Source organism: Phlebotomus papatasi, chromosome 3, assembly GCF_024763615.1.
Source record: "Phlebotomus papatasi isolate M1 chromosome 3, Ppap_2.1, whole genome shotgun sequence".
Lineage (NCBI taxonomy): Eukaryota > Metazoa > Arthropoda > Insecta > Diptera > Psychodidae > Phlebotomus > Phlebotomus papatasi.
The window spans coordinates 80,145,021-80,167,045 of record NC_077224.1 but is presented as its reverse complement, the minus strand read 5'-3'; the positions used below and the strand labels follow the sequence as shown (position 1 = coordinate 80,167,045).

The window sequence follows — 22,025 nt, the reverse complement described above, 5'->3', positions numbered from 1 at the left end:
AGTTTGACAACAACCGATGTAGGCCAAGATTTTACATCCAGAACGATTTTGAGTACACGCGCAATTGTCAAAAGTCAAAAGTTATCGAACATTTCGTCCTTATACGAAAATCCCGTTGAATCATTCCTAATAAACGTTTTTCAAGGTCAAAGGTTAAAAAGGCTCTAGAGAACGTATTTTCCAACCGGATGGTATCATATTTAGGCTCACTGGAAAGGTCTTGGAAATTCTCATAAAAATAGATCGGTTTCAAGAGGTTCTAATGTTGTCCCGACTGAGAGGACTCGGAGGATAAGGCCCAGAACTCGGAGCCTAATGAACAACAGTTCTTTGTCTCTCTGCTAGATTTTGTTGAAATTTTGTCAAAAGGTTGTTATTTACCAATTTGACAAAACTTTTTCTTGTATTTTATATGGAAAAACACCTTTTTGACGAACTTTTAACAAGATCCAATTGGCCGCCAATTTGACAAAACTTTTCCATATTCTGTATGGAAGAACATCCTTTTTACAAACTTATCTTGTTAATTTGACAAAACATTTTTTTTTTTTTTTTCAGAAAAGAAATGAAGAAAATTAATGACCAAAAGCATTTTCTTCAGAGTAAAACTACTTTCCTCCTGGCTGGAAGGTTGAATAAGATTTTTCTCATTTACCTCGTGCTTGGTTGATCATCTGCCACTGCCACTGGGGCCACTGGGGTCTTCAAGAAAGAGTAAGAGCATTAAGTTTCTCGGAAAATCGATCCAAAATTAAGAAAGGAATCCTCCAGTCCACAATTATTTTTCAGGGGTACACCGAATCTTTTGGGATTCACCAAGCCTTCTGGAGATCCTCGCTGGAGATGCTGGGGAATTCCCACCAATAGCTTCCGGTGTTCCTGGTTCTGCTTCTCCTTGATTGCAATTTATTATACCCCCTCCCGCCTTTAAGACACTTGGCTTCCGGAGACGACGCAAGAGTGCTCCTGGAGCCTCTCATCTCGCAAAGGGAGTCGTGGAGGATATCTATTTCACTTCCTTCGTGCCAAGTTTCCCTAACCTCATTTTTCACTCCCGGAAAGCCCGCGAAAGTGCTTGCTCTCCTTCTTTGGCCACCATAACGCCACTCGGGATTGCTTTTTTAATCACAGATAGACTACACTTTTCTCTTAGCTTCCCACAAACCCATACACTAGAGAATTTCCCGGAAAAACTGCAATTTATGCATAAAAACCCTCTTTACTAAAGCACTTTGTTTCTTGCTTTTACCACCACTTCCACGGTAGAATACACTAAATCCCCACATCAGTGGAATCCCCAAGGATAACCACTTGCAATTTGCACATAAAAAACTAGGAAAATCCTGTGGGAAAACACGAAAAAAAGTTGGAAAACTGGAGAGCGTTGAAAGAGCTTTCAAGGATGGCCGTCCAATGCCCAATAGACCTCAAAGCCGTTGACTAAAAAAACTTTTGAACAAATCGCCAACTTCACACGGCCTATGTCGATCAGTTAACGGATTTTTTGAATTATTGACGTCTGGCTGTCATTTTGTCTTGGGTAAACTTCAGTGTGCTGTGTTGTGTTTCTTGAGAAAATTTTACCTCCCAAGTTTTCTGTGAAAATTCCCACAAATTCTCAAATGATAATGTGAAAAATATCTGAAAGTGATACCACACATGGTGTATTTCCCCGTGGCAGCGGAAAATTCAGTGTGCAATAGCGTCAACGGGAGAAAAAAGCGCCGGAATTCCTTGACTAAATTTGGGTATGCCTGCCATGGAGAACCTTTCAGAAAAGTCTTTTTATTTTGGTTTTCTATTTGTTTATTTTCGCATTTTGGTTTTTTGTCTCTGGAGCTTCTTTTATTATTTCTCTTTTTTTTTGCATTTTATTTCTCTCCTTTGGGATTCTGCATTGGGCGTTTTGAAACAGTTTTATTTTTGGGTATTTTTTTTTGCACTCTTTCACACGATCATCTTGCACAGATTTTGCCTTCTCAAAATAAATGGTAGCTCTTTTTCTTGCTGCACAATTGGAAGCAATTGCTGTGTAAATATAAAGTAGCATTAAACACATTTTACTGCAGAAGGAGATTGTGATAGAAGACGCCACAATCTCGCATTTCCCTCCCTTTTTTCTGGCCAAACAAAAGTCGCGGCGTTTGGGCATTTCCGGTCCAATACAGACAAATCTCCAGAGAGAGACGCTCACTGGGGGATCAAAATGCAAAAATCAACAAATAGGTGCCAAAGACTTTGGCCAGTTTAACCGCAAAAGACGTGATTAATGTTAAATGATTGGTGCCCAGGACTCAGGGGTGAGGGAATCTCTCTTGGACAATGGGCGAACGGCTCTACGATATTATCAAGAGTGGCCGGATGACCAAGAGATCCCAGAACAAGAAACGCTTCACGCCAGTTAATTACAAGACACGATGGTTTGAATTAACACGACAATTTCTCTCATATTTCGACACGGAAAACATCGAGGTAAGTCAATAAACCCTCCCGGTGAGCTCCTCAGGGGCTGACAAGTACCTCAGTGGGAGCCTTCTAGTCTAAAAATCCTCGATAGACCTAGGGAATCTCTGCAGGGCAATCTCCAGTACATATTGCTGAAGATCAAGATTGAAATGTCATTTTTAAATAAATCAGAAAAATCAGGCAAAAATATTTACCAGAAATCCATTAGATTAAAAAGTTTTAGAACAGTTGTTTTTTTAGTACTATGCTGTTCTCAAGTGCTTCTGTATTATCGACTTTTCATTGTTCTGGTTCCTGTCACGACTATAGTGGTTTTAGAACACGACGAGGGGGGAAAACAGTCGAGATAGGAACTAACAATAAGTAAAATCGATAACGCAGAAACACTTGAGAAAAAACATGTACTAAAAATAAAATATGTGCAATATTCTAAGGCACAAACGTTTGAAAGGAGAGTACTTTCCCCTACTAGTTCCAGAATTTGGCAATGAGGACTTGCAAGATAAATATTTTTCGAGTTTTAGAACAAGTAGGACGGGCTAGAATTATGCGGGATGTACTAAAATTAAATCGTTAAGAATTTTACGATTTAATTTTAGTACATCCCACAGTGAATAGATTTAGCTAAAATCCTGAAGTAGTTTTTTTTCTCTAGAAAACGGAATCAAACTAAAGACTGAGCCAGATCATCTCAAAACCTGTACATAATTTTTTTCGTCGACGCGTATAACTCCTTCCCTCAAATTTTAAGAATTTGGAACTTAAATAAAATTTTTATAAGGATATTTCAATTGGTTTGTCTTTAAGGACATCGTTCAAGTCCGTCAGAAAACATTTTGAAATATTATTCATCATCTAAAAGTGAATTTTTTATCACCGAAGAGACCCGTACCAAAAAAAAGAAGAAAATTAATGGCCAAAAGCATTTTCTTCAGAGTAAAACTACTTTCCTCCTGACTGGAAGGTTGAATAAAGATTTTTCTCACTTATATCGGGCCTGGTTGATCATCTGCCACTGGAAATTGAAAGCGTCCGAGGCTTTCCGAGCTGCTCGAACTCCCGAGAAAGAGCTCTGCCTTATATACCCTTTCACAATTTTTTCTGCGGCATATAAAATTACTGTCGAATTAAATTTGTCTATAAATCACTTCAAAACCAGCTTGAAATTGAAAATTGTTCAAGAAGAGGGCTTCAAAAACTCATTAACCTTTTAATTAATTAATTGAAGAAAAGGAGCGAAAATAAGGCTTTTGACCTTGAATAATTCAAGATGGCGAATTAACCGGTGAAAAGTGTCTAAAGACGAAATGTTCAGCTCGACTAACTACAAAACATACCCGAAAATCATTGAAATCGCTAGGGCCAATTTTTTGCAATGTTAGAAAAACCTCATTTTTGACCTAATTTTGGGGGCTAGGGAACGCATGAAGGGGGAGGAGGAAAAACTAAAGTAATTACTTTCGAGGTAATGTCATTTGAGGAGGGTCATCGAAGACTGGAAGTTCATATCTCTTACCGTTTGAATTTTATATGGGTCAAAAGACTAAAAAAGTGCAAAAAACAGTTTAAATATATTTTTGTTTTGTTCTCGCACTATATTGAACTAAAGCGTCCTACTGCCTAAATGCTACTTATACCTAATGGTGCTATTCCAAATGAAAAGAGACCATCTTTCTCCTGATAATTTTTTTTAGAACATGAGTGTTCTCATGTGTTTCTCCGCTATCGACTTATTTTTGTATGGATTCCTGTCACGGTGGTTTGGTGTTTTTTTTAGAACACGACGATGACTTTGGAAAATAGGAACCAACATTAAAAGAGAAGTCGATTATGCAAAAGCTCATGAGTACAGCCATGTACTAAAAAAAAACTTATTAGAGAAATATTTCCTCTTCCAATTTGTCATTGGAATAGAACCCCACAATATTGTGCTAGTTGCCTCTGCAGTTTTAGAACAGATTTAATAAAATCCGTTTAGTTCTAAAAGAGATCATGTGTGGAAACTTTCTAAATAACTCAGACAGCGAAAGTTAAAAAAAAAAACAAGAAAAGAGGATAAACTTCTAAATTTTCTAACTCAAATATCAAGAGAGTTTTCTTTTAGCACTGGCACAGAATAAGTAGGGGAAAGTAGGGGAGACTGGGGCAAAAAGTCACAAATCAAAAAATTCAAAATTCAATATCTTCCAAGGTAAAAAGATAGCGGCTCAATTTTTTTCTATAGATAGCCTCCATAGACCTTCTTCAATGACGCAAGTTTTTTAGAAGTCGAACAAGGAATTTAGAAAATAAAAAAATATCGAAATTTTTAACCCTATTTTTGAAATATTTTCCTTGCAGAAGATAACAATTATTACATTTTCCAAAATTGATGCACTGGTGAATATTTTCTAAATAATTTGGATTTTTTGAATACGAATCCGCTATCTATTTCAGAATTTCACAAAAGTTCTTTTCTCCAGAAATCCTTTTATTAAAAATGGCCACTTGGGGTAAAAAGTAACTAAAGGTATAGAGCTGTAGAAAGTGAATTTTGGTGTAGTTTTGTGTAAATTCAGGATGACAGAACGATTACCATTCACTAAAGTTTTTTAAAAATTCTAAGTCCCTATTTGCAAAGTCAAAGATGAGATGTTCTTACTTCTCGATAATTCCGCAAGGTGTCTATAGTACATCCTGTTCGAATTTCGAAATGCTCAAGTTTTAAAATGCGTAGGTTTCCACTTGTACTAGACTCTCTCAAATTCGGCATGAGACTGAAATGTCACCCGAATTAGAGAGAAATTCGAGCGTCAAACTTTTTGAAATGCAACGACTTTTGTTCCTGTCAAGTTTACATACCGATATTTAACTTAAATTTCATGAAAACTATAAATAATGCAAAGTAATATCACAACTAAGAAAAACCATCAAAATTTTGAGCATATTTGCTTCTTTTAACAAGAATAAACAAATGTGAACAATGTCAACAAACTTTTTTCAAATTTAACTGCTGCCTGAATTAAAAAGTAGCCCTATCTTAAAAGAGCCGAATTAGCGGAGAGTCTACTGTAACTACTTCTGTTCAATTATTTAATTACTCCATAATAACTAAGTAACTCTTTTGCGAGCTTATTAGTGTGATTCTTCATAAATTTTCCACATCTTGTGCGAAAATTTAGTATAAAAATTCGAAAATGAGTTGGAATTCTTCGAACATTAACGACTTTTTGTGCAAATAGAATTCCATTTAAATTTTTAGCCAAGACACTATTGGAGCATCAAACCCTATTTATATTTGCACCAAGTCTTTCCATACAGAACTATATCTTGCAAAAATCGAAAATCTATTTGAAGATCCAAAAAAGAGACTTTATTACTTCTTAATATCGTCGCAAGGTGGCGGAAGTTACATCCTGTTCGAGTATTTAATCACTCCATAATCACTGAGTAACTCTTTTGCCAGCCTTTTAGTGTGATATTTGATAAATTTTCCTCCACCTTGTTCGAAAATTTAGTATGAAAATTCGAAATTGAATTTGAATTCTTCGAACTTCAACGACTTTTTGTGCAAATAGAGTTCCATTTACCTTTTATCCAAGACACCATAGGATAATCAAAATCTACTTCTGTTTGGGCTCAGTGTCGTGAAATTAGCTGTTCGAATTTCGATTTTACACGGTTATTAGACAAATCAAAACAATGAAGCTCATTATATTCCTATCACATTATAATTTCCTTCATAATCACTAAATCTTTTAACACTTTCTTTTCTGGTATTTTATTAATTTTCATAATCGCGTTTAATTTAAGAATTCGAAACCCTGTTGGATGTTGGATGTTTTCGAAGAATGGAATGTTCCACCTTTTAGCCGAGACACGTTTAAAAAATCAAACTCGATTTGTCAGCAAACAGAGAACTTGCATTTAAACTGTTTGAATTACACATAAATGATACATATGAGTTATCGATTTTATTCATTTTAGCTGAGATTCTTTCCACTTTCTCAGTGACGAATAAATTAAATGATTAAGTGCACTTTAAAAAGGGAATTTGAATGACTGAATAGCCCCTTGGAATACAAATATCTCCAGAATATTAGGGAGGACGGGGTGGACAATGTATACTTTGCGTCTCGTTCCTTCCCGGAAGATAAATGTTGCGCTTGCGCTGGAAAATTTTCCCAAAAGAGCCGGTGTAAATATTATGAAAATCCAATTAAGGACACACAAATGTTCCATCCAACTAAAAGTCCTTTATCTTTTCGGATTGAGTGAAAAAATTCCTTTTTTTTCCACCGCGGAAATATAAATTGGCGCAGTAGGGAGTAGGGCAAAAAAAAACCAAAATTCCTGTGTTTTTTTCGGAGACTGTGACATAGGATTGCGTGTTTGGGGAATCTCGTGATAAATTCAATAAAACTCTTCCAGGATCCGCCCTTGCTTTCCGATACACAGGACTTTTGTATGTGTGTCATCAATCTTTTCCACCAAGTCGACTTTCCTCTCGAGTTCAGTGTTCGCCATCAGAAGAGTCAGAGACACAAGAGATTTCTCTTAAAAAAAATAAATTGTGGGGTTTTTGTGGAAAAATACAACAAATAATATTGAAGAAATAGTCGTGGGTGGTGTTTGTGCATAAATCTGGGACATTTTGTGGACTTATTCTTTGTGATTTTCAAAGTTAAAGTGATCCTAAGAGACTCTCCGGAAGGGATTGTTTGGGTCAAAATTCAAAAAGGAAGGACTCTGAAGGCACTATCACGAGCCTTCGATCCTTCTTTCTTTTGAAAGGAGAAAAGTGAGTTAAGTGTGATGTGTCATCAATTAGTTTATAAAATTTGAGGGAGTGAAGAGAAAATCGATAAACTGTGTGCTGCGTGTTTAGGTTTTTTGTTTTATTTTTCCAAGAGCCTTTCAAACCATTTTCTAGTATAGGGGTTAATTACCCCAAAAGGAGAATTCCCTCCTTATCGCACAACATTTAAGTTTCCTTTGAAGTTTCAACGTTCCTTCACTTCCTAGCTAGTTCATCAACAATTAACTTGATAGTGAAGCACCTTTAGGTGTTTCCCGTCTGACACTGTGAAGAAAAATCAATATCTATTGATATCTCACTGCTACTTACGTGTAATGTATACCGTTGGATTACGTGTCAGGGTTTCGTGATTTGCTTTTAATTTAAAAATGAAAACTGTAAAACTGCGTTACCGGGCTGTCACACTAAAAGTACTTACTCTTTCCGTACAGAAGTAGATCTTGAAAAATTCGAAAATCTATTTGAAGATCCAAATAAGAGACTTTCTTCATGATAATTCCGCAAGGTGGCTGAGGTACATCCTGTTCGAGTTTCGAAGTGCTCAAGTGTCAAAATGTTTCGGTCTTCACGTTTTCGTGAGGAAAAAAAACAGAACAACGACGTTTACTGTTCTTGCTTCAGTATTTAATCACTCCGTAATCACTGAGTAACTCTTTTGCCAGCTTTTTAGTGTGATATTTCATGAATTTTCTCCACCTTGTTCGAAAATGTAGTATGAAAATTCGAAATTGAATTTGAATTCTACGAATTTCAACGACTTTGTGCAAATAGAGTTCCATTTACCTTTTATCCAAGACACTATTGGAGAATCAAAATCTACTTCTGTTTGGGCTCACTAAGTCCTTAAAAAGTGGACTTACTTATTGTGGAAAGTAAGGTACCCCAAGTTTGAAATTGAGCTTCACAATTGGTTTTACAAGATAAATTATATCATGTTAAAGTACAGTTTCCTTTAAATGAGGATAAAAAACCCTAGTTCAAAGGTACCCCGAATTAAAAGTGCCCTATTTCGCCTTACGAAAATGAGCAAATATAAGTAACAACTTATCTATGTTAGAACCTTGACAGACCTGAGGATTATCCGAGAGACGGCTTAGCGAAATTATATTCGAAATAATAAGTAAACTATATTTTCTACAAGATTAATTCCAGAAAGTTATTAACCAATTCAAGAAATTTAACTCGAATTTAGTATAACTAAGATCGGTTCAGGGGAATCAGAGCTGCGCTGACCTTAAACCGAAAAAAACGTAAAGGATTTTGCTTAGATATTAGGCAGTTAAAACAATTGAAGTTAATCACTAAGAAAACACCCCGGATTCATATCAGTTAATGGAAGATTAATTTCTGCAACGTGCATCAATTTTCCGTATCTGAACACATCGGAAACTTACTTAATTATTTAATCGGCCCTACAACCAATTTGCATGGTCTGAATCAGGATTGGTCGCCACTCGCGCTTGTTACTTGCCACTGTTTACCTAATCCTGACTCCTAATGGCCTAGCATCTCATTGAAGGCTAGGTCGGTCCCGTTTCCTCAAAGAATAGAGTCTGCCCATAAAGACTATCCTAGCTGGGTCTCCTTCATTCTTGCAAATCAAATGACTCCTCTACCGAAATCTATTGAGACATATTTTCTTGTCGCAGATAGTGGACGGAAAAAAGCCTCTCTTAATTTTTACTCTTTAATTCTTCGCGACGTTTCGAAGATGTTCATCATCCAATAGGTTGATACAGACCGAAAATTTATTCAGAGTATTTTCTTGTCGTCCTCTTATTCCGCATCCTTAATGAGCTGTCGTCCTGGTTCAAACCATCGGTCCACTGGAGACCGGGTCGTCCTCGTCTACTAGAAACATAGAGTCCGTCTCCAAAGGATTTTCCAGGCTGGGTCTTCCTTATACTTGCAAAATAAATGACTACCCTACCGAAACCTATTGGAGTGTATTTGCTTAACGACAGTTAGGTAGCGCTTATACACCTAGAATTCAGAGAAAGAAAATTTTCTTTATAGCCACTGTTAATCGATCTTTAGTCTTATCGGATTTTTTTTCTAAGGAAACACACATTTCGAAGATCAGTTTCAAACCATTTTGACTTTTCGATAGCCCCACAACATGGCTAATGCGTTTTCCTGATCGAATTTTGAAGTATCTCAAGTGATAAACGTCTTAGTTTTTTCATTATAATTCCCATTAAAATCACCGCCAAATGACATTTTGTGCAAATAAACCTTTTAACCGAGACGCTTTTGGAAACCTAGAGATCGCTTGTCTCAATATGTACAGGCTAAAAAATTACTGAATAATATGCTGCAAAGATGTTAAAGAAGTTTTTCAATGGTAAAATCTAGTGAATTAGAATAGGAATATTTTGAAGTATATTGACATTCAAGGCACTTGCTTCATTCACACCTGGAGTTTAAAAAATTCGACGATTGGTTTCGAAACTCAAAGAAAATACATTTTTACTTCTCATTTTGTCCGCATGGTGGTTCGAATTAATTTTTATTTAAGACACTATTGGAGAAACAAATTGGCTCCGTTCAGTAATAACGTTTCGAAATGACAAAACTACTCCAAAGCCAAGCCAAATCTATTCGAAAATGTAACGGAGGTCTAAAATGTAAGTTTACGTACTTATCGCTTTTGCGCTGATTGTTCTGACAATTCTAATTTGGGTATTCTTGACACTTCAATCGTCAACAATGTAACAGTGTTTAAACGTTTGCTGCAAAAAGTGATTTTTTGTGTAGTTTTGTGAAATTTCAAGATGGCAGAACTTTTGAATCGCAATTTCATTAAAATAAATATCCTTTTGATGAGGTTGCTATCTTCTACTATTCAGATCTTGCCGATAAGGGCTAAAGTAGTACCTAAAGCTGGGTGTTAGTAATGGCTAAATGCTGGGTCTCCCTTTCCCTACGTCAGACGGGCAGTTTCATGTCTGAATTTCTCGATAACTGCAATGACATTTTGCCCCATATGCTCACTTGAGAGAGGGCCCACTGTACCTTTTATCCAAGACACTTTTAGAGAAACAAACTCGACAAGAATTTCAAATTCGAAGAGGAACTAAATTAGCCATCTTGCGGGATCATTCTACTTTTAAAACCGATCTTTGAATTTTTCAAACTCGAACTGTCAACGTCATTATACGTTTGTCAAACTTAAGAACTTAACTTGTGCTTTAAATTGAAATCTCTTGACTATCCCACCGGGTTCTTTGGTATTTACTGAGGCAAATAAGCTTTTACTCTGGTAATTCTTAATAGCCGTGATTCTCGGTGACAAAGATATGCATGAAGTCAAGAAATAAAAAAAAAAAGAATTTACAAGTCAGAAGAATAATACCATCCATCATTGTTCTGCAGTGCAGAGATAGAGTTCAAAAGATGAGAGACACGCATTTGCATAACAATAAACCAATTTTGAATTCCAAACGTGAAGCATCAAAAGATGAGAAGAAAAGACATGATGGAATATTATTGATGTCTCTTCTATAGAGATCAAACATCCTCATTGGACATTTTTCCTTCGATCTGACTTCTTCGTGCTCTCTTATGTAAACATTGTCGGGACATTGTTGAGTACACCAATAACAAATGATATTGATGGGTGATTGAAAATGTTTTCTAAAAAATATTTGTAGAAAATATTCCTTGAGATCTCTGTCTAACTTTCAGTTTCTTTTTTTTTTTTGACTTTTTAATCAAATTGTTGCGGTGATACTGTGAGAATGTCTTTTTTCTTGGATTTAACAACATTCTATAACATATTTAAATATATTTCTCTGAAGACAAAATCACTGTTAAAGAAAAAAAAACGGAATGGAATCAATGGAAAAGAGAAGTGAGAAAAAATTCTGAGGAAAAAAGTGTAATTGAGTTCATGGCACATCGTTATTCTGTGATGTGCTTTCAATTGTGTCTTCTTCGAAAAATTTCCTTGAGGTCATCTGGTGTGGCCTTTTGTTGTTGTTGTTAAATAAAACTTGTCTCTTTTTTATTATTACTTCTCCTTAATAAATTTATAAAATAAGAGAAAGGAGAGGAGAAAGATATTCCGTCAAAAATTAAATATGTCGTAAATACAAATGTATTTACGAGAAAAAGGGATTCACAAAAGTCTCAAGTACTTGATGGCACATACAAAAAAAAAAAGTTTAGTATCTCTTACTTATTGCATAAAGATCTTTCTGCAAGTTTTTTTTCTTCACTTCTACCTTTACGGTTTCCCTATGTAGGCGCGGATATGTTTTTGTGATGTTTTGTATATATGGAAAGTTCCTCTTGAACATATTTTGCCAAATGGCAAAAATTTTATGGGGGCTCTTTTTTCAAAGGCTAAGACCGAGGGCACTGGAGGGACAGGCGGAGATGAAAAAAAGAACAGAAGAAATCTTCACATTGTTGTTGGACATGCTGTCGGAAACCAAAATTATGACACATTCCTTTGGGTTCTTGTCTTATAAAAGGAAATGTGTTGAAGAAATTTATTGAGCCCTTTTACCCTTCATTTTGACTACCTTACTGGAATTTCTCTCTGGAAGTTTATTTCTTTTTCTGCGGTGATGATGATGGAATATTTGCAGAGTGCTCGAACTCGAAATTGTCTTCTCTTAACCGATTAAAGCTTATTGGGACATCATACATTCCAAGACCTTTAAAGTAAAATCAATATAGTTGAAATCGGTCGGAAAATGCACCATTTAGAGCTATTTAACTGTCGATCTTGACAAAAAAACTCTAAAAGGATTTTTGGTGTATATCGAAAAACATGGCTGAATGGACTACAGCGCCCTCTTTCTTATTCGGATAATTGAGAGACAAAATGACAGTCGGCTTCAATATTCGGATGAATTTTTTGAATCTGTTTTGATTTCAATAAAAAATTTAAAGAAAGATTAATTAAAAAGAGATTAGTACAAATTTCTTTGTTTTCATAATCCATTTGTTAAAAAAAACGACACAGACTAATTCATTTTCACTGTGTTTCATTGTGCTGTATGAATTTGTTTTCTGTCGAAATACAACAGAATTTTCTGTGGTGTGTTTATACTTCGTTTTGTAGCACGATTGTGTGTCAAAACTTTGATAAAATGAAAATAACACATTCAGCCTAAACAGAAGTAGATTTTGATTCTCCAATAGTGTCTTGAATAAAAGGTAAATGGAACTCTATTTGCACAAAAAGTCGTTGATGTTCGAAAGATTCAAATTCAATTTCGAATTTTCTTACTAAATTTTCGAAGAAGGTGGGGAAAATTAATGAAACATTCCACTAAAAAAGCTAGAAAAAGTGTTACTCATTGATTATGTTGTGACTAAGTAATGGGATAGAAACAATAAACATCGTTGCTTTATGTCTTTCTACATAACAAATTGAATACCAGCGCATTTTGACATTTGAGCACTTCGAAATTCGAACAGGATGTAACTTCCGTCACCTTGCGGAATTATCAAGAAGTAAGAAAGTCCCTTTTTTGGCTTTTCGAATTTAGAAATAGATTTTCGAATTTTTCAAACTTTACTTGTGAAAAAGATAAGATTAATTCACTCTGGACAAATTGCATGAGTACTGCATGAGTCCTTTTCGAACACCGTACACTAAAAGCTTCTACAAATTGGAAGCAATTTTCGCCAAAAATTGCTTTTTTGACAGAATTTTGACATTACCATCTACAGCGTGCTCATGATTTCAGAGGTCTTATTAAAGGAAATAAGCAAGGCCATTTTGCTAATCTTTCGACAAAACAAGAGTCTAGCAGAGCCGCTAGGGGAAAAAGGCTTCGAAATTAAATAAAATTCGAACTTCGGAATTAGAAATTTATACAAGTTTTATTGAGAAATTAAATTTCGAAATTCAAACAGTGGTCAAGAAAGAGGCCTTGTAATTATATTTTTATACTGTAATAGATCAGAGAGCATGGAGCTAAATATGAAAAATAAAAAATGATTTAATTTTCACAAGTTACGGGAAGACATTAGAGACGTCCATTCAGCACATTCTTAAAGGAAATTAGCATTGCATATCATAGCAGATCATTTCTTTAAATCTCGAATGAAAATATACTTTCCAAGTCATTTTCGAAAGCCTGATATGGCTTGAAAGATCTCTCCGCCGATTTAGAAAAAGTACAAAAGGCGAACTGGAAATGAAGTAGGTCGAGTTCATGTCACTCAATGCATATTACAGATTATTGCGACAATTTTGATTCCAATTTTGATTTTGATTCTAATTTTGACTAGTGAATTTCTTGCTCGAATTCACTAAAACTTTGACCATTTGAGAAACTTAACGAAGGTTGTCTAAAAGAAAAGAATTGTAGCTTCGATATCTGATTTTACCTTGGAGCATATCAAATTTCGAAATTTACGGCTGTCACTTTTTGCCCCAAGTTCGTCTGCTATCATTGGGATTTTCATATATAATTATGAAATAATTATGTCCTTCGTACTATTTGTCTTAAAGCTTCAGAATTAATCTATTTTAAAGTTGATATTCGAAGATTTGAAACCTGCGCAGTTCGAAAAACTGCTACTTTAATGGTGATTGTAATTGGGTGCACTTACAAATAGAGTTTGATTATTCAACCAGAAGGAAGAAATGTAACTCTATTTTCACAAAGTGTCGTTGATGTTCGAAAATTCAAACGCAATTTCGAATTTTCAGATTAAAATTTACACTCAAAGTGAGGAAAATTTATAAAATATCACATTAAAAAGCTGGAAAAAGAGTTACTCACTGATTTTGAAAGGATTTAATTTTTTTTCTCATAACAAAGTGAAAACTGACGCATTTTGATACTCGAGAATTTCGAAATTAGAACAGGAAATACTTCTGCCACCTTGCGGAATTATCAAGAATAACTCTTTTGATTTTACAAGAAGATCTTCGAATTTTTCAAACTGCTTGTGAATTTTTCACTTAGATGAATTTATGTCATTTATTTCTCAAAAGGTGTATCGCAGCGATAAATAATTCAAAATGGTCAATACAAATTCAATTTAGATCAGTAAAAAATTCCAGTTTTGTCAGACATTATTTAAAAGATAATCAGAAATCCCTTCAAATCAAATAAATTAATGTCAAGCTTTAATCTTCAAGGCTTCCTCTTTTTTTAATTTTATTAAAAATATTTTACAATTTTTATGCAGTCACTTTTTTTATTTCCTATTTATTTTTATTATTGACTAAATATCATTTTTGCAAAATACTGCCCAATCTACTGCAGCTAAAAAGTTTTTTAAAATCCTTTAAAGAAAATCGTAGGAGGAAATTTTAATTTTTGGAGGGGGTCTTCGAAAATCCCAAGTTGATATCTCTAACCGTTAAACTTACAAAGATGTAAGACGACAGGGAAATGGCAAAATTATCGTATTAAAACGGTATATAAGAAAAAAAACTAAAATTTAAGGGATTGTATATAAATATATCGCTCTCATTTTAAAGAACGAGCAAAATGAATTCGCTTACATCAATATTTTAATCAATTAAAAGCAATCTTTTTTATCTTTCTTTTACTTGAGGGGAGCTCAGTGTATTATTTACGAGCAAAATATGCAACTGGAATATTAAATGAGTTTGAAGGAGGTAATGTAATTTTGTGATGAAATGCCAGAGATTCTGAGGCATCTTACCCAAATCTCTTAGGCTGACCTCACTGTGAAAGGAAATTCCATTGACTTGACATACAAATAATGATGAGGAATCGTTCTTGAAGGCTCAACTGATCATGCCCAGATATTTCCGATATTGAAAATTGAGTTGAATGAAGATTGTTTATTGAATTTCTCTCAAATCACCATTTCAATTGCGATGTTTATCAAATTTATTCACACCAATTAATACATTAGAATATTATCCATAACTATTTCTCATATTGCTTGGCTTTTGTGATACTATAAATACCGTAGATTCCAAAATTGTGATAAGGGAATGCCTCTTAGTACCTCATAAATTGTACTCTGGATAGGATTCTAGAATTGTCTTTTGTATCAAGAACAGCCGAAAGACACTGTTTGAACATAATGCATTGAACCCTTCAAGTTATAGAGGCAGGCATATAAAAATTCCTCCATTTCTTTGTATTTTTTTAGATCTAAAAGAAGAAAAATGTGAGGGAGTTATTCATGTCTCCTAGACTATGTAATTATGCCATAAAAATAATAAATTTTAACACATTTCCTTCCATTATAATAATACCCTGGGCTGCAGTGATGATGGAAGCATGTAATGTAAAGTGACAGATAAAAATGTGATTTTTCTATTTTCTCTTGTTTTTCCCGTTCATCCAGCCTTCCCAATGCATGGCTCTTGAACAAAAGATCGAGAAAGAATATTTAGAATGATCTTGGGGAACGATAATAATGGGGAGAATAGGGATGAAAAATAGACTTGGATTATTAGACACTGAATAGGGACTAAATTGAATTGGAATATCAAAAGAATATATTTTGATACTACTTTTGATTACCTTGAAGATTAGCATCTGAATTCGTTTATGATCCTGTAGATTGAAACACTAAATATCTTAGTCTAGCCATTACCACTAACTAAGACCAAACAATTAAAGATGTCAACTTAGGGTTTCAAGTGATCATTCATAGCAAAAATGATCCGTTTAATATTTTTCCTAACGAAATATCAAATATGATTGTCTTCAGACGGAAATACAAATGCTTAATTTAAAATTCAAGTAAAATAATCGATGAAATTGAGTACCTAGATTTTGCTTTTTAGCCTAGACTCACACCATATTTTTTTTTAATTAATGTCCTTTTCGCTCTTTTGATCTAAAAGTTTATATGTTTAAAGGACGAAAAGTTTAGGGAAAAGTAAAGTAGTTTTCTGTTTTATTTAGAATAAGTTAAGAGTAATTTGCAGTAGTCTATTTTTACTGCTCCCATGGTGATGTGTCCTGGCTGTTCTCCATTTTATGAGTTTTATGAACACAGCTTTATTGACATTATAAAACCTATCAATAACCTTTATCAATTTGTGATACATTTTCCAAAAAAAGAAAACGTGAATATCCCCGATCCGTAATCATGAAAATCCCCTTGTACTTCAAACTCCTAAACTTCTGTGATGTAAAGTAACCTTTAAAAAGGAAAAATATCTGTTTATCCGGAATGAAGTGACCCGATTTTTTCCTTCCTTGCTCAAAGACTGGCTACTAACAATAAACAATTCAATTCAATCTCAGTGTCTGTATGATGTTGCGTAAAAGGATTAAAGATGGAGGATTTCCTTCAAGATGGTGGTTTTGTGTTGCCCGATGGCTTCTGTTTGTCAGTTTTGGAACTAGACGCATTTCGCGCCGCAATAAAAAGATTTAAAAGTGAATTAACCCTTTAAGGACGATTGGAACACCGGTGTTAAGTAAAAAAAAAATATTTTTCCTGACTACACAAACTTATTTTTTTCCTATGTTTGTACGTAATTGCAAAGTAGAAGGTTGAAGGAATCTAGGATATTTTTTGCAAGTCTCCAGCTATTTACTATATAGTAAATACTTAAAAACGACGAATTTTTAAATTCTCATATTGAAAAATAATTTTAATTTTTTTTAAGCAAAACCCTTTTGAGAATAAAAACTACAATACTCAAACATAATATTTTTCATTAGAGTGAAAATTATCAATCATTGGTATCGGAATAAAAGTGACTTAAATTTTTGGGCTATTTCTGTCCCTGTCGTCCATAGATACAAAAAATACATCAAATCAGACTTTGTTGGATTTTCTAAGGTTAGATGTAAGACCTTCTACTGATTTTGTTTATCGGTTTCATTTTTATTGCTGATTTTCAGTCAGCGAAAACTGTCTCGGCGTTAAAGGGTTAAACTTAAAGAAAGCTAATGAGGTATAAAAATTAAATAAATCTGTAGGGAAAATTGGCCAGTAGGGGAATTCTGTAATTTTCGTGGCATTATCACGCGTGAGTTCGAAACCTGACAATGCCATTCGAGCTTTTTTTGTCATATCATATGAGTTCGAAAATGCAATTCATTGATTTTTTAATGAAATCCCTTTACTTGATGATTTTATGAAAATACAGTACGTCTTGGTTGATTTGTTTAACAAAATTCATTGTCATTTGAATTGCCAGAAATCTCAAATATGTGACTTCTGACAATGCCACGTGAGCTGAAATGGCAATGTCACGGCTACAGAATCGCATTTTCGAAAAAGCTCTCCTAAGATTCGAACCCAATTTGTCACATGGCATTGCCAGAGCGTTATAGAATTCCCCTCCAGGCCTTTGAAAGGGGCAGCCTTTGAATTGTCCTGAGTTCTTGATCGCCCATCATAGTCCATGAATTCATAATAAATAACGATAAAATAACGGTCGGGCCTGAGACGGCAACCAGACGGCAGATCAATTGGAACCTCTTTCGTTATTGCTGCTTTTTGGACAAAATCTCGGAGAGAGAGAACTTGCCTAAAAATCCGTTGGAAGATTGAAGGTTCAATCCGACGAATTTCACAAAAGTGAGCAAGTTCATCAAAATGGCATTTATTTTTAATAAAATTACGATTGAAGCGGTCTGCCATCTTGAAATTACACAAAACTACAAAAAATCACTTTTTATAGCAAACATTTACACCAGGGGTATGCAAAAACCTTTTGAAAGCGAATAAACGTCAAAATAAATTTATTCAGGTGATTGAAGTGTCAAGAATATCGAAATTCGAAATGACAGAACAGTCAACGCCAAAGCGGCGAGTACTTGCACTTTAGGCTTGTGTTAGATTTTCGAATAGGTTTGACTTGGCTTTGGAGTAACTTTGTCTCTTCGAAAGGTTATACTGGAACTGAGCTAATACGTCAATTGGAAAAATTGACGATGCAACTCTTGCACGTTTGCTGTCCACTAACTAAATGAGTATCTGGTGCAATCGGAAAACGCACGATTATCAACGCAAAGGTTATGAGATCAAATCCCAGACCTGCTCTTCGCATTTTTTCTTTTTCTGATCTTATTTTCTTTTTCTCTTTGTTTAATGCATATATTTTTCATAAATCACAAATAAACCGAACTAAAGTGTTCTACAATTGAAATTATATGTAAGAATTAGTTCACAAAATTGACATATAAAAGTAATAAAATTCTTGTAACGAGGAACATCTGATGGAAGTGTTACGGGTTCAAATCTACCTTTGGGCACTTCAATTCTTTTTTATCGTGTGTTTTTTTTTCAATTGGAGTGATTGTATTTTATTTTTAACTTGATAGTATTCTTTGTTAAACTTTTTGTCTGAATGCTGTAGGGGAAACTGTTCATGCTTCGTACGATTTCAAGCAAGCTTCGTAATGACTAATTTTTTCCTATGTTTCTCAATAAATGTGACTTAGCAATATATTTTTAAAAAGAATGGGCACTTTCTGTTGAGAAATATAGGAAAAATTTAGTCATTACGAAGCTTGCTTGAGATCGTACGAAGCTTGGGAACTTTCCCCTATAAGTTTTACAGTAAGAAGTTTAGTCGTAAAATAGATGTCAATTCTTCAAGTATCTTTCCAGATTATCCCAATGGAAGTGAAGAGTTCAATTACATTAGATCATTTATCTGGAAACTGTGAGGTCAATTGATGATAGAAATGAATCTCTAATACTAATTGAATTACATTCGATAATGGCTAAAATTGTTCTTAGCGTTTCATGTGTACTTAATTATGGCAATTATGGAGAATATCTCTTCGTAAGCAATGTTTAGCACATTAAAATATTTTATATTCTATACGCAGTTCTGTTTCAACTGAATCGATTGTAAGAAAAAAAAGAATAAAATTTCAGTTTAAAAAAAAACTGCAAAAAGATGCACATAAACAAAATTGAATGAAGAAAATAATGAGGAGTGCAACCGTGGGAAGATTATATTAGATTAATTTTCTGATTAGGTGTTTATACTTTATTTTTTATTGCACTTTTGTGGCATTGGAAGGGGCAAAAGATGGTCAGTTGAGGAGAATTTATTATTGTTTTCCATTTGTTCGTTTTTTTTTTAACTTGTTTCTTTTTTTTATTGCAAAATGGTGTTTATCTTTTTGTCTAGTTCTTTTTCTTGGTGTTTTCTCTAATATTTAACTTTTTTTCTCTGCATTTTCCGAAATGAAAAAAAAATAATAGAAACGACGAGAAAGAGGTCGTGTCAACATCAAGGGCATCCGTGTTGTAGAATTAGCTTCGTTGAATGTTGAAGGTGGAGATCCAATTGCTCCGGAAGTGAGTATATCTCGCCCCAATCAGATGAACGTCTCAATATGCAATTAAAAACTATGTGTTTTCTTCATCCTTCTCCAGGGCTATCCATTTCAGATTGGCTATTGTGAGACGACAGATGGTGGATCCAGCACTGAAACCCAATATACTCTGTATCTTGTGGCAAATAGCGAAAAAGAGCGTCATGAGTGGATTAAAGTTCTAAGAACGGGTCAGTAAACGCCTCTAATTACAAACAATAATCATGTTAAATCTTTCTCTTCTTGTAAATTGCAAATCCTACAATCTTTTTCTCCCCATTTTTCTTCTCAATAAGAAAACTCTCTAAGATTTTAACTACAGATACTTTAATGTCCATCTCGTCTTTCATCCATTAAATTAATTTATTCAATTTAATATGACAATTTCATCTTCTCGCAGACAGTACGAAAAAAAGACGATCCGCGTGAGTCGTCAATATTTCAAGTGATCATTTTGTTGCTTCTTTTTCCATTTTTATTAAAATGCACATTTTGTTTTCAAATGCCGACAAATGGTGGTATTGTGTGAGAGCCAAGCCATAAAACATTGAACCAGAGGGAAGAGAGGAGAGATTGGATAATGCACGAGGGAGTGGAGAGAACAATTTCACAGAGAAAATGTTGCCCAACAATTCATCATAAACTTAATTGTACCCGCGACGAATTTCCATCTCTGATACCTCAAATTATTATACTGGCTAGTTTTCATTGTTTAATCTCGCTTAAGTGATTTCGGGTGGTTATTTTGGAGTTTTCACAAATGGAAAACCGTGCAAAGCTTTAAAACGCGTAATTGTGCTGAAATTGATAAGATTCCATTTTCCGATGTACTACGGAGTTTATTGGGGCGAGGGGCACTTTATATCATTTGAAAATGTGAAAGACGTGTCTAACATCTACTCTTTAACCTTTACTGCTTTAAAAAAAAAAGAAAAAAAACAAGACTTGGACTGGATTTGAACCCCTTGACTATGCAATGTCACTACACAGTAAAAAAAATTGACAACCACTATCGTTGGTAATTTTTGCACGAGCATTATGGTTGTGAAGTTTGTGTTTTGAAAATGTTGTGTGTTGGTAAAGTTGTGTATTGTCAATTTTATAAAATGGCTTCCTGTCTATAATTGTGATTGTAGAGCAATTTTGTTCGGTTTATGTGTATTATCTGTGAAAAGTCTCTGTATTAAACAAAGAAAAAAAGAACAAAAAAAGGAAAAAAAAAAGAGAGGGCCTGAGACTTGAACCCGTAACCTTTGCGTCGATGGTCTCACGTTTTCCGGCTGCGCCACGAACTTGCTTATTTCTCTTAAGCAAATGGCCAAGAGTTGCATCGTCAATTTTTCTAATTTACATGATGCTTTCTCTGTTTTCTGTCATTACATAATTATTCCTCATTTTTTGCGACTGAGGCATATTTTAAGAATCCAATGAATGATTCTAGAAGACAATTAGACAGTTAGAATTGTGAAAAATGACTAAAATCTTAGAAAAATTGCAATAGTGAACAATGAAATTTTGACAGTTCTCACACAAATTTTCCCATACACAAATTTCATTACACAAACTTAATTTTACGAGCATTATGTTAGTTTCGTACTACAAATATTATAGTAATTTTACAATTTACAACCAAAATGCTTGTGATAATACACAACTTTTCCCATACACAACTTTATTTCTCACACAATTTTTTACTGTGTACGAAAACATTTTTCAATGCTCAAAAGGATTCATTAAAGCAAAGTTACTCTTTCGGTATGGCAACAATATGATCGCAAATCGGCAAAAAAGAATAATATTGAACTCGAAATATTCACCGTGGTGTCACTTATAAGATTAATATTAATATTAAGAAAAACAGGAAAGAGAAATATGTAGTAAGCAAAATTTCAAATGGAATATCACGTGTGTTAGAAAGAGTACACTCTTGTGGAGTAATACGATGAGTAAGATATTATAGTTCCTATTAATTGCTTTCTGGATCGTATTACAGGCAATTCAAGCAATTTTCCATGCGTGCCAACTGTGATTCGGTGAATTTACGAGCGAAGCGCGAGAGAGAAGCATGATAAAACACTTGCTATCTTTTTTTGGCATTCTCGCAGTTCAGAAAGTATTAATCTTAATATTATTCTTATATGTGACATGGTCATCAGTAAGTCCTTCAGTATCCTTAAAAATACTTTTGCCTCAGCCGTATGGGCAATACTGAACAGCCGTTTTAAAATAAATTACCAAAATTTATAGAAAAAAATATTACTTTGAATAAATAAGAAGAATGGAAAAAATGTGATCCGAGGTGGAATTGAACCTGTGACAATTCAGTGCCACTGTGAGAACAGTAGCAATATATAAAGAGATTGCTACAAAAGGGAATTATCGTATAACTATGGTAACCCTAATGGGGTGTGGGACAGATAATCACATCCCTGTATAAGAAAAAAATAATAATGGATGTCCCAAATGCCCAAATCTTGCTCGCAAGAAGTCCTTGTTCCCCGGTGGAA

At 34.3% G+C, this 22,025-nt stretch overlaps 1 protein-coding gene across 1 annotated transcript in view; it reads left to right on the top strand.

Annotated features, from left to right (window-relative positions):
* The first annotated feature begins 1,527 nt into the window (after positions 1–1,527).
* Positions 1,528–22,025, top strand: part of LOC129805941 (tyrosine-protein kinase Btk29A) — a 108,796-nt gene continuing 88,298 nt past the window's right edge. The window contains exons 1-4 of the mRNA XM_055854227.1: positions 1,528–1,748; positions 2,292–2,472; positions 19,406–19,501; positions 19,580–19,709. Coding sequence (XP_055710202.1) covers positions 2,323–2,472; positions 19,406–19,501; positions 19,580–19,709 — 376 coding nt within the window. The 5' untranslated portion in view covers positions 1,528–1,748; positions 2,292–2,322. The remainder of the gene's footprint in view (positions 1,749–2,291; positions 2,473–19,405; positions 19,502–19,579; positions 19,710–22,025) is intronic.